The 16,422-nt window shown below is 36.7% G+C and overlaps 1 protein-coding gene across 5 annotated transcripts in view; it reads left to right on the forward strand.

The window, feature by feature from the left end:
• The window catches only part of AP1S2 (adaptor related protein complex 1 subunit sigma 2), a 30,252-nt gene extending 13,834 nt beyond the window's left edge, over positions 1 to 16,418 (forward strand). The window contains exons 5-7 of one of the 5 annotated variants that reach the window (XR_010474365.1): positions 2,937 to 3,031; positions 3,390 to 3,572; positions 10,683 to 12,102. Coding sequence is in view for 2 of the 5 variants with exons in the window: in XM_065072581.1 (XP_064928653.1) it covers positions 14,379 to 14,426 (48 nt within the window). In the remaining 3 variants the exon portion in view is untranslated. Of the gene's footprint in view, positions 1 to 2,936; positions 3,032 to 3,389; positions 3,573 to 10,682; positions 12,103 to 14,378 lie in introns of those variants that run through there. The other 4 variants (XR_010474359.1, XR_010474360.1, XM_065072596.1 and 1 more) reach the window with 4 other exon arrangements.
• The last annotated feature ends 4 nt before the right edge of the window (positions 16,419 to 16,422 follow it).

A 16,422-nucleotide genomic window follows, 5' to 3' on the forward strand; every position in this document is an offset into this window, starting at 1 on the left:
GTTTCAGATAGTCAGCTTGCTTGGCCGGTGTAAGACTGCAGTTCTTAAGATGCATAGGTGCTTGATTTTAGACACAGATAATGATCTGTAATTACATTTTTAGAAAATATGTATGGGGAGCTATGAGAATTACCATGAATGAGAAAAGGATATATTATTTCATTGTTGAAGGATTAGGAAATAGATACAAATCCTTCCACCTCATAGAAGAAACAGTAAGTTGTGGTACTGTTTTGGTAGCTGACACTTTTGTAAAATAAGACGTTGAATTGCTTGTTCTTAAAGACTGGCATAATTTATCACGAAACCTGTTACTCAAAAACAAGATAAAAGTATATTGCTCCTAAGTGAAGAGATCAGTTGCTTTTGTGTGTGTTTTCCCACATCAGTTGAATAGAAGGTTATTATTTTTGAATGAAGTAGGCCGTGTGTAAGTGCTTGACTACAGTGGTGCTCTGTAGCATTGTGTATATAATATGCTTCACTTTGGAAGAATTAATTTGCACCTGTCTTAGGAAAGTTTACTTATTTGTTGTTCAGTTATGATATGGGTTATAAAAACTACATTGATTCTTAAATTCAGAGTTCACAGGATGGAGACCAAGGAGATACTGAAGTTATGAAGTGTTTGATTATGTGGAAATGTGCAAGTGTCTATTTCCAAACATGTCAGTTAAACTTCTGAGCCTTGTCATGCTAGCATCTGTTCTTTGTGTATGCTTTGTGTTCTTGTTTAGAAAAATGCAGTTCAGTGTCTTATGTTCTTTGTGAAGTTTCTTGCTTTTCTGGATGTGTCATGATGCTTAGGATTTATTGTAGTTTTGCAGGCTGTGATTTCTAAATGCTTTAGAGACCCAGTTGTCTTTCCAGAAACATGTTGTCTGATCTCAATCTATCTTCATCTTTATGAACTGAAAATGATAAAAAGCAGTCTACTTTTCCACCTGAGCAGCTTTTGTGCAGACCTTTAAAATACCATTTTAGTAAATCTGACACCATAATATTCTCCTTTTTTCCCCGAGTGTTTTATCTAGTGTGTATGCATGTAAGATGCGAGTAATCTTACTCTGTTGGAGAAATCAAAATACTTATTAGAAGTTCTTAAGAATAGACAAGTTGTGAGGAAGGAGTATTTCATGTAAGTATTAAGTATGCATTCAGTCAGTTTTGGAAATTGAAACATTAGGAAGTTTCAATTATAAGTAAGAAAAGTTAGTGCAAGTGAAGTCCTTGCTGTCAGTACCTTCTCTGATGTGACTTCCAATAGTAATCAACAACAGCCACCTTGCAAAACTGCCTGTGAAGTTGATCATTCATTGCTATAAGCAATCCTTGTAGAACTGTTGAGGGTATATTAACAGTACACTGAACTCCTCATAGACCATAATTCTGTTAAGAGCATATTTATTATCTGTACACTGAACTGATTTTTTTCTCTAGAGATACTCTTCTGTTGCCATCTGTAGAAGTACTGCATCAGGGCAATACTGTGAAAACTTCAGCACTGCTGTGCTTGCCATAGCTGTTGTCAGGCACTTAGTTTCATGCTTTCGGTCAATAAACACAGTAAATTCAGTGAACAACTGCAGAGGACTGCTTGACAGTAAGGAGTATCTTATCTTCAGAATTAGATGCTCTTCCTGAATGAGCACATTAATCTGCATTTTAATGGAACATGTTCCATGAATCTGGCAGAATGCTGAAAAGAGCAATGATGACGTCTGAACCTTGAGATAGTGTGGAGAAAATTCCATTTTTACTGTGGTGCCTGAGAATTGTCTGAGATGTGTCATGTTGCAGTGCTACTACCTTTTCCTAAAATCCTCACTACCTGTGAAAATCAGAGCAGTAGGTGTAAAAAATATGAATGCCTCCAGGAGGCATCCCATTGTGTTTGGTTTTTAGATTCTCATTTCTTTGTCGTCTTATCTGTGTGTTTTACAGATGTCAGGTCCATTGCTGTTATGGGTTTTGGGGCTTTTATTTATTATTTTTAAGGGAGAGACTGTTTTTTGTTGCCAAGCTGTCTAGCAACAGTAGAAGTTGTGGTGATGGATATGCATGAAAAGTGTGTATATATATTTTAAGTCTTCATCTAAAAACTTGATTTTAAAAAGGCAAAAAGTTTGAGAAGACGTAGTCGTCACAGTTCTGTGAGAAATCTAAGTATGTTTGATTAACAGATGGATTAAAGCATTGCTACCTGAAAATGACTGGCTTATCACATACAGCTCAGCAAGTAACAGTGACTTAATAGTAAATATTATTACATAGCTCTTGACTTAATGTCTAAAATACTGCAGGCATGGTAGGTAGATAAGTGGAATGAAACAATTATTTTCCTTTGTGAAACAAATCATGCTTTAATATCAGTGTTAGTAATAAGACTGTGTAATAAGTAATAAGACTGTCACCAAATTTTATATATGTATGTAAATTGGGTAGCATCCTATTCTATTACACTTTCAATCTATTATAAAAATGAATAAATGATCTTAAGTTCTCTTAAAAAAAACACCCTTTGAATTAATATTTGTTCAAGCACAGGTGAAGCTTTCTGAACAATTCTCTAGCACTTATTCTTTTAAGGTACTAATATCCTTTATCTTGTTAAGACATGAAAAATAAGCTTACAAGGTTCTTTTAATCCATCTGCTTGGAGTTTTTGAACGGATTTATTTTTTACTCATGCATTTCTGTTGTTTGCTTTTTTAACACTGGACTTTTGGTAGGACCTAATAAAATTACGTTAAACTAAATAATAATGGCTGAAACGCACTACTTTTGTATATGGTTTTGAATATTTTGTAACTTTTGTTTTAAATGTAAATAAGGTGTAAATAATGGGCTGAGTATTGAGCGTGTTTTGTTTTGTTTCTTCTTCAATTAAGTAGTTGGTATTACATTTTCACTGCTGCTTGATTTTGTGTTTGTAGAGCCAGAACGAAGACTGGGGAGGTTTGTCTGAGGATATCTTATGATTAAGAGCAATCTAAGGCATTAGCCCTTTTGACCCCCATCTAAATGATTGGTAAATACCAAGTTAACCATTTTGGTGGCATGGATTAAATGGGTGCTATGGAAAGACTGCTGCACGTCTAATTAAGTCCTTGCAAGGGTAAACAGAAAATGGGTGATGGGCTTAACTTTCTGCAACACTTGCATGATGGTCTTTGAAGAGTGCTTTGAGTGATCCCTGTTATTTTCCTTTTTTTGTACTAACTGCATCAACTTGAAGTGTCTGACTTCTATTGGCTTTCTTTGGTGCTGATAATTAAGTGGGATAATGCAAGTTAGAGAAATGGATACCAAAACTAATAACTAAACAGATGTTTGGCTTTGTTTACTTACAATCAACCTCTGTAATTGTGTATTTACTGGAAAATGAGCTGTTTACATCTGCTGTGCAAAGAAAATGGGCCCTAAAAAGACTGGGTGCTGCTGCAATTGACTGTATATCAAGTGCCGGATGCTGCATGACAGAACAAAGCTTATTTGCATATATAGTGCATTGCAACATATTTTTGTCCAAAGCCTAAGTGGAATACGTTGTGGCAGTCCTACTAATAAAGGTAAGATTTTATTTTACATAAGGCAAGTTTAAAACACACATCAAAATGATTTGCAGGAGAAAACTTAATTAGTTTGCTGCTTATTTGATATCTTTATAAACAAGTAGTTCAGTGAACAAATTGGCTTTTGTAATGTGGAACTGTAGTAATACATCTAACTTCATATGTAGTTTTGTAAGTATGAAGATTCAGTCTCCAGACAAAAGAAAATTATTATAATAGGCAAAAATATTTTTAACTTGTTCAAAAGTCAAGGTCAGTGTTGGTGTGTGGGTAGTTTTATGATTTAGAAGTTACCTAGCATACGATATAGGTGTTGATCTTTGGGGAGTGGGGACTAGCTAATAACCTGCTTATGCATTAGACCTGTAGAGTTAGGTCAACCAACGAGTCTTTTGTTCAAAACAGAATATGCCCAAACTCAAAGGAGAAATTCTAAAACTGTAAGAAAATCTGAACGCTCAAGCTTGATTTTTTTCCATTTTTTTTTCTCCAATGTTTATTGCTTTTTCTCTCCATAACAATTCATGTATGAAGGAGTGTGATTCTCGTGCAGTTAGTATTAATACTGTGACTGTAAAAGTTTCCTTGTGATTAAAAGCTTTAAAAAGTACTTATATTGTATGGGGACCTATAGTAAGTGTAGGGCTTTTACTTAGGGAGTCTTAATTTTTTTTTTTTTATTGTCTTAGATGGCTACAAAGGCCAGTTCTGCAATATGCAATCTCAGGCTTAGAGAATTCTGTGTTACTCCAGTTTACTTGTCTACAGTATGTTGCTGATTAATTTTATGTATGAGCACAGTTTTAGTTAAGAAATGTGCTTTGTCCCCATTAATTTAAACAGTGGGATTATCAGATTCGCTGACATGCTTCTTCCTGCCTGGTACTGTTCCCTGGAAGGGGTGAAGGAATTGTTGCTGTGTATAAAGCTTAACTTACATAGTTGTCATGACTCCACAGAACATGGAGAAATGGGGATGGCATCTGCTAGAGTGAGTGGAGAGGGACAGATAGATGGTTGCACCTAATAAGAGATAGGGATAGTTTTCCTGCCAGAAAGAACTGCAGCTTGTATATAGGAATGAAGATCATCTGAGGTTAAGAAGGTTGTCTTTGGGCAAGGGGAGGAGTTTGACTCGTATAGGTTTTGTGCTTGGATTAGCCCAATATTTAGCTAATAGGTTGAACAGCTTCAAATTACTTAATCTGTGTTACTCTGTCAAGCATAAACAAGCAGTAAATGAGTAGAATTTGGGTTTTTTTGAGGGCTGTTTCAGAGAGATTTGCTTGTAAATAAGGGTGTGGAGTTCTACGTGTGCTGTATGGCAAGTGTAATAAGGCACATATTTAGAAGTAGTCCATTTCTGTTGCCACCTTTGTGGTGGCACTTCTCTTGATCCACTTGTCCTAGCTTCTTAGCTGAAACCTAAGAATGTGTAGGGAAGCATGAGGGAAGGGCCAGGAGGAGGAAAGCAGTGGCGTTGAAAAGGAAAGTAAAAGGCAGTTGCTTTTGATGGCAGCCAGGACTTTTGCTAAAACTAATAGTGAAACTTAAGTTACTTTTTTTTTAACAATTCTCAGTGTATCTAAGTGTTCTAATAAGCCAGTGTTTCCCATGTCTCTTGTTTTAACTCATGCCTGCTGTGAGCCCCCAAATCAGCTAGCACAGTTAGGTAAGTTATAATTTACCTGTCTTTATGCTTTACTCCTGCTGTTGTCTGGAGTCAAAGTGTGGCAAAGAGCTTCAGCAGCGCTATTGACTTATGCAGTTTTCAGTTGTCCTTTCCCTCACTGGCAGTTCTACGATGATTTCAGATCCATTTAAGCTAATCCCATTTAAATTGCTCATTTACAAAAACATATAGTCAGCAGCTTCTCTGTGTTTACAATTTGGCCCTGCAAGCATTTGTCCAAACAACTCATAAGGCGGCAAAGTGCTGTAGGAACAGGAAGGAAGGGGAATGTTTAAATGCCATTGCCATGGAAGCTGAATGATATTGGACGTGACATGGCTTGTTACAGCAGTATATTCTGGTCATCCCTTCGAAGATACAGCCCTGCAGTTTAAAAAAAGAAGTTGCCTTAAGCAACGGGAAATAAGTAATGCAAACCTGTAGCTGCAGTGCAGTGCTGGAAGAAAATGGAAGAAAACATTCATGAATCCTTATGTTCATAGTTTGACAAACTGCCAAATGTACAGAGACTGTGGGATTATCTGGTAGAGAGCTTAGTGATTTTCGTAGTAATTTTGGCTCTAGCTTCTCAATACAAAGTATTCAGCAGCAATATTTGCTTAAAGCATTTGTGTTTCTGTGGTGGGGAAGTGGACCCTCCAGTGGATGCTTAAAAACATCCTTACCCTTAAAGATTAGCCTGTTGATTCTTCATAGCTTACTGTGTAGCAAATGATTGGCAGGTATAAAGCATTGCCTCCAAGAGTGATTATCACCTCTGATCCAGCAGATCAGAATAGCAGCTAAGAAGCAGGAAACACCCACTGTTATCCAGTTACAGTACATGAAGTTTCCACTGATGTTTTTTACTTCTGCTTTTGAGATGGTGGCAGGCAGGCTGCTGCTGATCTTATGTCATACTCTTCTGCTCTGGTCTGTTGAGGCAATGTTTTAGAACTGAAGTGTGTGCATATGCTAGGATGTATTGCTGAGTGATGAGTACTGATGCTTTTTCAGACTCTAGTTGAGTATTGTGTTGACTAATTTGCACTAATCCTTTTTATCCTGTCAGTATAGGAAGTTGCAGACAAGATCTTGACTTGAACTCTGCATTGATACAGGGTCATTTTGTTTTTGAACAACATCATAGTTAATATTTGTCTTTGAACATATTCAAGACCTCATGGATATTTCTAGGTTCTCTGAGAAAACACTTTGCTCTCCTTTGAAAGTAGAATTTTCCCAATAACCATGTTTCCAAATACTAGCTAACTGAAGATTGGGAAACAGATGCTCTACTGTTTTGAAATCGCTGAAAATGCAAGTGAACAGCAGCAATTACCTAAAGTAGCCTTTCATTAAAAATATTTCCTAATAAAGATTCAGAAGTAGAGTGTAAAAGTAATTGCTTCTGAAGCATTGCTTAAAGAAGTGCTTGTTTAATATTAATCTTTTACTACCGTAACAACATCGTGTTTCTAAACAGAAACCCTCATCCTTCCTATCTCTTTTTCCCATAGTGTGTTTCTGTAGAGTTGTTCCCAAACTGCTGTGCACTCCATGGTCCTGCATCTTGTCAGTTGTTCTACCTTGGGGTTTTAGATGCTGAAGGGAAAAAAAAAGCCAAACCTTTATCAAAAGGTAGCAGTTGTAATTTTTGCCTGTAGTATAACATGGCTTACCTCTGCAGGCTTTGTGCTGGTTTTGATTGGAAAGCAGTTAACAGCCTAAGCAAACTTTGCCTGAAAAAGAACATGTGCCAAGTATTCATGAAATCTGTGTCACTGTGTGATGTTGTCAGTAAAACAGCAGAACTGCGAAACACTGAACTTGAGTCAGTTTGGTATAGGCATAAATAATTTATTTTTTCTCTCTTGCCTGAGGAAAATGTTTTTTTCTTGTCCACTACAGATGTAAAATATCTTAAATTGCAGCAAGAAAATAATTTCAAAGTAGGTGTTAGGCAGATTTTCCAGTAGTGATGATAATGAAGCATTTAAGTAGATTGCCTGGGGGGCATTAAAAACTCTCCATCACTGGATGCCTCTACCAGATTAAGTATCCCTCAGGAATATTACAGGTTTGCTGATTGGGGGACTGGATTAGATGAAGTCCTTTCTAATTTTAGTTTGTTTATGATTTTTAATTAGTTTGGGTCATGAAAAAGTTGGCTGAGAAAAATGTCAGTTGGGTTGGGCTAGCTAAATGGTTCTCTAGCTAAATAGTTCTGACTCAAATCAACTCTACAATTTTTCTAATTTTAAAATCTCTAATGACTCAGGCTGAAAATTTTAGAGAGTATTATTAGCTTTTTAAAATGAGTTGTAAACACAGAGGTCAGTTTGAAGAAGATGGATTCTAGTAACTTTAAAACATTATGGAATCCCACTGTGCAGCTTCTGTTGTAGAGCTATTACTGCTTTGGCAAAACTAGGATCTAAGATGTGTTAAAGTCAGATAAAGAATTTACATCTGAATTTATTAAATAAGTGAGGTTTTTTTCAGATTTCATTTCATTTTTAGCTTGCCGTTATGTTGTGTTGCAAGGATACCATTGCTTCTTCCTTAGCTGCTAGATCAACTCATTTATAAACTCATTAGATCCAGATAGCTGGCTATTTAAGGATACGCTTCACAGGCTCAGCTATCATTGTCTGCTGAGTCCCACAAAAGGAAGGCAAGGGAGTTTAGATCCTGATTGTAGAAGTTGTCATCTATCCTTTACCCCAAATTATCTTTTCTGGTATTCAGACTGGCAGCTGAACTGCTCTGGAGACAATGTCGCAGGGAACATAGAGAAAAAAAAAAAGGCATAGCTGCAGCTTGTGAGACACTGTAGTTCTGTGATGGCAAATAATTAGTCAAAACTTTATTTTCTTTTCTGTTGTTTGTCAGACTGCCCAGAATGCTAGATTCTCAGTGTGTGGTGCTCTTGGACATCTTCAGTGGGGTACAGAGATCTCACTGAAACTGCAGTGTTTTCCATCTTTACAATATTGCTGTGTTAAGACATCGTATCTTGGTTTCTGTTGTCTTCCGTTTAATCTTTAAATTGGCCTCTACAATGCCAGTTTATGGCTGGTCTAGTTACAGGTGGTGTTTACATGTCTGTAAGCTAAAAAACTGCCAAGAGCAAAATAACCACTTTGTTTCTATTGTTATCTGATAATCTTTCTTGCTTTATCAGTAGATAATAAGTTTAAGTCAAGTTGAGACACGAAGCCCATAACAGTAATTTGAGTCTATCACCTAATTTTGTGTACCAGGATTTTCACAAAGACAAATAATTCCTCAAGTTGTAAGTCACTGAAAATATGAACAGGATGGGGAATACCCGGGAGTACAGGGGAGAGTAGAGGTTTGGAAAGTATGGAGAGGTAACAAGTGGATAAATATGAAATGAATGTTCCATGGTCTTACTTGTTTGTACCAGTTGTGTAAAAGGGACCATGGTCATCACTTCCAGGTCAAAAAAATGTGTGCAGCCTGGGATAATCTTGAACACAGCAACAGTGAATGGTAATCAGTTTCATAAGAGTGCTAGAAAATGAGCTGTTCTCATCCTAATTTCTGCCCAGAGAGCTATTGTAAAATTAAGGAGAAATCTGTTAGATCTGACAAGCATTTTGATGAAGACATCAACTTTGGCTCCAGGTTTCCAATGGGGAAATGCTGAGCATGCGAGTGTGTTTTTTTGGTTTTTTTTTTTTTTTTCCCAAAGGAGGAGGAGAATCACAGTCACATGTGTGCATGTACGTTCCAGGTGAAAACTGAAAACATTAAATGTAAAAATTAGATATCTGAGACTTACAATATGTCTTTCAGTTGTCTTCATGAATCTATATCATGCCAGCAGAGTAAGTAAAGCATAAGTTTTCCACAAGTACCTCTCTGGGAATTTTTTGTCTGTGGAGGCTCCAGCAGTTCCAGAGTTAATATTTTCTTTTGTCAAAGCTCCTACTTATTGGGGCTAGTGCTGTATCCTGACATCACACAATTCCTTTTCCAGTTAGGAATATGCCTCAGCGTTTTCTTTTCATGTAGGCTGACACTTGACTTAAGCAATAGAGGTTTTAAGAGTTAAAATTCATGTTTGTAATTATCTGTTATATACCAGATTCTTTTGAGTTCTACCAAACATCACAGTGGACCTCACACAACTTATTTGCAACTATCACTGAGCTATATGTGCTGTTATTTTGAGAACTACTGGATTTGTAGTTTGCTTATTCAGAATAATTTTAAATACCATAGAATAATGTTCAGATTACTGACACTGAAAAGCAGTATAAATCCTATAAAGCTTCTAGGATATTTTTGTTGTGCTTTTTTGTAATTGGAGATTGGAATTTTAAATATACAAACTCGAACATGTGAATAAACTGAGATGGCACAGAAGAAATTTTTAGGTTTAGGAGTCATGGGAATTTTCTCAGTTATCTTCTGTGATTCTTGTAAGACTACTGTAATTTTGTGGCGTGGGATACTTAAATAGATTGAAGGTTTTAATTGATACATCATGAAAGATTGTAACTGATACAGAGTTGTGTTTTGTGCTTTTTCTTTTTTGTTAGTGTGGTGTTTTGTGTGGTTTTGTTTTGTGGTGGTGTGGGGTTGTTTTCTCCCTCTTTTTCCCTCCCAGAAGATGTGTAGTGGACATACATGTGGCTGATGCTCCTAAATTGCTGTTACTCCATTAAGAATGTCCTCATCTGTCTTCAGGGAACTGAATTTAAAAAAAAAAAAATAGTATTTCTTGCTTTCTAACTCATCTTTCAACAAATTGTATGCCAACAGTCATGCTAATAATAATATAAGAGTATTAAGTTGAGTGGCATAATTGAAAAGCAAAGAAAACTTGGCCTGCTGTGAGAGGTGTCTTGGATACCTACCATTTTTTTAGACAGGCACCCTTGGATAGAAAGATAATTGTTGTCTGGGTGCCAGGGCTGTACTCCCCTGGCCGGGTGCTGCTCACAACAGTGTTCCAGAGGCCGGTTACCAACGTGTGTTTCTCAGAGCAGATGTGGTTGGTGGTGTCCCACGTTCACTTAGCCCAGTGCCCTCTGACAGCAGCCAAGAGTTGATGTCAGCTGAAGGGCTAGAATGGAGCAAATGGATAGGGTGGTCCATCTCTCAAACAGTGTCTCACCTTCAAACACCTTTTGGCTGAGAGGAAGCTGAGCTTACATAATACAGTTATAGTCATGTGAAGTTGTCCTGTATGTTGTTGGACCCGGTGTGCAAGTATAGGGGGGGTAAAACAAAACAATGGTTCTCCCTCCCCCCAAAGTCTAGAGTAGTCAAAAATACAAAATTGTATTCCTGTATCAATATCCTTTTTATGTCAGAGATACAATAGTTAATCTCTTTGTTTTCTTGCATATATGTCCACCTTTCTGTTATGTATAAGAATATGTACATTTCTTTTGTAGCCACGTCATGAATACTTTAATGTCCCTGTGTACTAAATGGCTTCATTCATCATGCATGCAGAATTTCAGAGGAGATAGACCTGTGACTTACTCATGACAGAACATTATCATCAGCTTGGTGAATCCAGTCATCTGGAATCTAATAGAATACCACAGCCATTCTCTGCTGTTGTACTTTCCTCTTACCCCTCTGTTTTACAGTGTTGTCTCTTCACATGTCTCATTTCGGCAAAACTTGTGCTTGTTGGCATATGGTATAACTTTTTTATTGTGTGTAAGCTTAAGTCTTATGCTTAAGTTCTGTAGAAATTTCTGAGCTAAACATCTATATACTGCAAAACCTGTACTGTAACACTACTTGACCTGTGTTTATCTTTCAAATAATTTATAGTGGTATTTAAACATACACTTAAAACCTGTAGATGAAGTTAATATTTACAGAGAAACTAAGGAAGGAGCAGTAGTATGTGAAATGTGTATACATACAAGTATTAAATGATGTTACACACAATTCTACAGAGACCTTGCATCTTAATTAGAGATGCGCATACCAGTATCCTTTTCTGAGACTGGCACCACAATGTCACTTTCCTTATAAAGAGGAGGAGTGCAGAATTGATTAAGGCAAAGAGAATGACTTACGTGAATCTGAAGTTAACAGCATTTGTATTTAAATGTTCAAAACGCTCTTGTGAGTAGTTGAGCAATTGCTGCTACTGAAGGAGAGAGCAAGTTCATTGCTTTATAAATTATCAGGGGCGGAAAGATTTTTTTAAGTCCATTAACATCATACTTGAAATATGTCTCCTTCAATTGGCATTTCCAGTTTTAAGTGCAGACTGCTTTGTATATCAGAGAACTGCCATGAGGATGAATATGATGAGTGCCATTCATTTAAAAGGTGTGGGCAGAGTGAGAGAGCATGTATTACATTATCTGTTTGCCTAGTAGACTAATTTGTAACCTAAAATCAATGCTGTTTTTGAAAATTATTTAAATGTAATTAGAAAGGATGTGGTTACTGAGATTAACCACAAACAGCTAGTTCCGTGTACACTATATATGTGGTAATGCACTACCTTTCAAATGTTAAATAGACATAAAAATGGGAGATTTAGGGTGTTAGAGAAAAGATTTGGATTGGATTTGCAGCATTCTGAAATCTTAGAAAACAAGATCATAGGAGTGGTTTTCTATTTCCAAGTTTGCCTTTTTTTCTGTAAGACATTAACAATGTGTTCAAATGTCTGGTTAACGTTGCTTTAGCCTGCATTATTTCATGCCCGTTGGCTTAAAATGCTGTGCATTGAGCTGTAATGAGATGCTGTTTTTCTTGTTATCTGTATACAGCTGCTTGCTTCTAAATGACTAGGTAATGAATTAGCTTTCCTGGCATGTTTGAAATAAAGTATTGCATGCACTTTTGTCTCATGTGAATGACTTTTTTCCTCATCTGTGTTCTGATATATTTCAAATTTGCATATTTGCCTTGGGTGATTCTGAGCTGCAGGTAGTGTATAATACTGCAGAACGTTTTCCATAACAATTGGATAAAGTGTTTGACACTTCCTGAAACAAATAATGTGAACAAAACATGATATAATTCATTCTATTTGTTTCTTAAAAGTCAGAGGTGATGAAATTATTCCTTTGGCAAAACACATTAGCCTTTAGGTGCTCTGTTTTGAGTTGGTATTTTTGATGTACACATAAGAGGGCATGTCTGCCTCAAGGTTACTGCTGTAGGATTAAAAAATTAAAATCTTATGGAGTTTTACTGGGGAGGTATCTGTGGAGAAGTAGCCAATGTCCTTGAGATGCATTGCTTTAAATCATAGTTAACCAATGACCTTGATTTACTAGAATAAATCTAATCTTATTTAAGTATATGCCTGCTGAAAATTACCTATGACTTTGAATTGGCAGTGGAGACGGTAATACTAAACTGCTCTAAAGATAGTAGCAGCAGTGCACTGTGTTTCTTCATAGCTATTGAGCAACTTTTTTTCAGGTAATTTAGTAAATATCCTGTTTCACCACTGAGTAACTGTAAGTGTCCGCTGCTGTCTAATCAGTTTGAAACTGAAAAGTTTTTATGACAGTTTTGAGATCCTGAAATGCTTCTAGTTATATTCAGTTAGTATACTCTGAATTCTGTTGATGTAATTAAGAATGTAGGATCTTCTTGAGTAAAATGCTTTAAGTTAGTGGAGGGGGGAGACACATGTCCTCTAGTATTAATTCAACAAAGTAATCTTGGAATATAATACGACATATTGTATTAAAAATGCTATGTAGCCTTTTCTTCAATCAGTGTCTCTTTTGCAGGGGGGATTCAGTGTTAAAACACACTTAAATCTTTCATTCTGCCATCCTGTCAGGTTTTATCAAGGTCACTGCAGTTCAAAGAATATAAAATATTGCACCAGTGGGGGAAAAAAAAAAGCCCACTGTGTCTTTAATACACACAGTGTCTTGTTTGTTTTTAACTTGCCTTTTTTTTTCCCATTTGTTATTTGCTGCTGTATTTTGGAAGCCATCTCCAAGTGCTCTGAGGTGGCCTGTTCTAAGCACTGACATACTTTCAAATGAAGTTTCCTTTAAAATACCAGTTTGTTTCTTCAATACTAAATCACCTTGTAAACTTGATCATTCTGTGTTACATAGTCAGTGTTGATAGAGACAATATTCTGCTGATATTTGTAGTATTTAAGGCATTTATGTATTTTACTGACAGATTTTTTTTATTAAATATTTAGCAACCAGTTGAAAAAATGTGCTTGCTGCCTTAACTATTATCTGCTTTTTTTCCTGCTTCATGACATGTCTTGTTTTAGGATGCTAAAGTAAGTTTATTCTTATGATGTGTACTAAAAGTTTGTTTGCCTAAGGACACAGTATCCCTTTTTGTTTACTATGGTATTGTTCATAATTATGGAAAAGGACAGGCTAAGGTTTCTAATTAAATTACTGTTTATTTTCAGATGCTATAAGAATAATGAATATAAAACTGGTGATAACCCTTTGGAATTTTGTATTAAAGGGCTTGCTCTGAATATAAACAAAGCTTTTTAAGATTAGAATCAACCTAAAACTTCATCTGGTGTGGAATAATATAATTCCTATCCTGGCAACTTCTTCACTTCTGTAGGGGTCAATTCATTGACACCAGGTGTACCGAGGTACTTCAAGCTGGTTTTATGAATTAAGCATGGGACTGGTGTTCAAAACAAGATATCTAGCGTCTTTATAAGAAGAGCTTAAGGGATACTGTATCTTAGATGCATCAGTCACTCCATCCCTTTGTTCATTCTTCCCTAACACATTGAGACCCATGAAACAATTTACCACAGAAATCACTGACTCCATTGCAAGATGCTTCCCCATCCCTCCCCAGTTCATATCTCTATTACTGGGCTGTGATTTGTTCCCTGCTGGTACATCTGAATTGCTTTATTTTTATTGCGCTTAAGGGCAATAAAATCTACCAGCTATTCCTGTGAACCATGACAATCTAATTAACAGCTCTTTGAGAAGGATGGCTAGTACCATGTTTGCAAACCGCAGTACTCTTGTATGTTCCTGTCTTTCAGCTTTTCTTTTTAAATTAAGCATCTTTCATACTAACTCATGTATGGCACTGTTCAATAGAAGCACAGGGTCTATTTACAACTGTCTCACATTTTCCCTCCATAGGAAGCAGAGACCCCTCGTAGTGTACTTGAAGAAATTGGATTGACATAAACCTTCACTTCAGCTGATGACATCTCAGTGCTTCATACTGTAAATGTTCACTGCCTTCATTGTAATGTTTAGCTAATGATGTAAGATGCTGTTTGTCAGTATTACTGTTTTGCTAAGCTGCTTCATTCAGGCCTACGGGAAAAATACTCCTTTGAAAAGGGAACAAGAAACTAAAGTTAAAAAATCATAAATGAAAGGGAATTAGATTTCAATTGACTCAGTGTCTCCCTTCACTGCATTTATTGGAAGATTGCATTTGCCTTCAATAAGTGTACTGTTTTTTATAAGCAGACTTGACTTCAGGAAATAAGTGTATCATCATGACATAGCATATCTAAGTGAAGAGAAACTCCATGGACAACTCCAGATGCAAAATGATATGGTGTAGGAATTGTGTTCATGCAACCAAAGACTTCTGTTCATCTACATTTTAGTCACCACTTGTGATAATTCTGCTTGTTTCAGTTGATGCATCAAAATTGGAAGTACCTGTTTACTACTGAATTTGTCATTATACCAAAGAATCCTGTTAGGATCTGCATATCAGACTGGTAAAAACTGTTAAGGTGATATTGCTTTTTGCAGGAAATTTGCAAACTGATCAACTCACTAGAAATGAAGGTGTATTTAAGTGTAGCTACCTTGAGCAAAACTGTGCAAGTTACTATACTACAAAGGGAATGCATGTAGTAAAAAATAAAATATTAAAAAATAAAAATCCAAATAAGGAAACTATTTTTTGGTCTGATGTTAGCTTTCTGTGAACATAAACACAAAAAGGAGGTAGGCTTTCTGACTGTATAGAGAGGTTCATAATGAAAATTGGATACTTTTGAAGAGGGGAAAGGAGGAGCTTTAAAAGAAGGGACTTTTTATTATTTTCTGACTCTACAGATTAATTTGTATTTATTGGTGTTTTATAGTTATGCTTTAATGGGTGTGTAGGTACCTTTAGAAAAAACCCCACACATAGTAACTGTCAGTGTCATTTTAACTGCTTCTCTTGACTTACACCTTGAACATGTGGCACATCCCTTATGAAACTTCTGCGTGATGTACAGTCAAACCAACTAGTTTGCAGTGAGAGCTTTTAAATATTAGATTTGTATGCTAGATTCACTGCAAATCATGTAAAGTGGTATCAAGTAATATTTTGACACATGTAGCAGACCTTTGGTAATTATAAACTAAACCTGTTTCACTTGAGGAAAACTGATTTGTGTGTGCTTCTGAGTGTTGAGGAGATAAGTAGTGCCCCGGTTTGGAGTAGCCGAGTTCTGGGTGTCTGCATAGTCCCTGAGAAGGTGGGGCTGTTCTCCTCTCCTCCCCCAGTGACTTTGCTCTAGGAGTCAGAGTTTTGGCTTGTTCACTCGAGTAAGCAGTGCCACGTTTTCAGAACTGGGCTTTGGTGTTGCTGTTGACCTAAGCATTTAGGTAGCCAGCTGGGGAGCTGGCTTGGGCCTTGGTGTGGTGTTGCTCAAACTGAACCCACCAGGACTGGGTTGCCACTTGCCAGCCCCCCAATCCAGATCCCTGGTATAAATGCTTGTGGCAGCAGAAGGTCCAGCTGGGGCACAGGTGGGTCTTCAAGCTTTGGGGGCAGCGTCAGTGTGAAACCCCTGAACTCTCACAGTGTTAAAATTTGGTTCCTTAGGCCCTTTCTGGGATTTAAATGTATCAGGTTGCTAGAGACTGTTCTTAACCCAGGGCACTCAAAAGCAGCAGTGTGCGTGTCCAGTGCACAACGTGCAGGGTTCGATGAGGTTAAAGTGGTAGCAGAATAGCCCTGTGTGTGAGATTGAAGTAGTAAAATGACCTTAATTTAAGTAAACCTGAAGCAATTTTATATGTATTAAACACGTTTTTAAAAGTTTACACTGTCACTTGTATGTGCTTGGCTGGATTAAGCTTTGTTGTGATTGTGATGAATAAACTGTTTGACCTCTGTCTGTCACATTGGTTTAGTTGTAATAAATGTTCATTTTTACACCACTGC

Source organism: Columba livia, chromosome 1, assembly GCF_036013475.1.
Source record: "Columba livia isolate bColLiv1 breed racing homer chromosome 1, bColLiv1.pat.W.v2, whole genome shotgun sequence".
NCBI lineage: Eukaryota > Metazoa > Chordata > Aves > Columbiformes > Columbidae > Columba > Columba livia.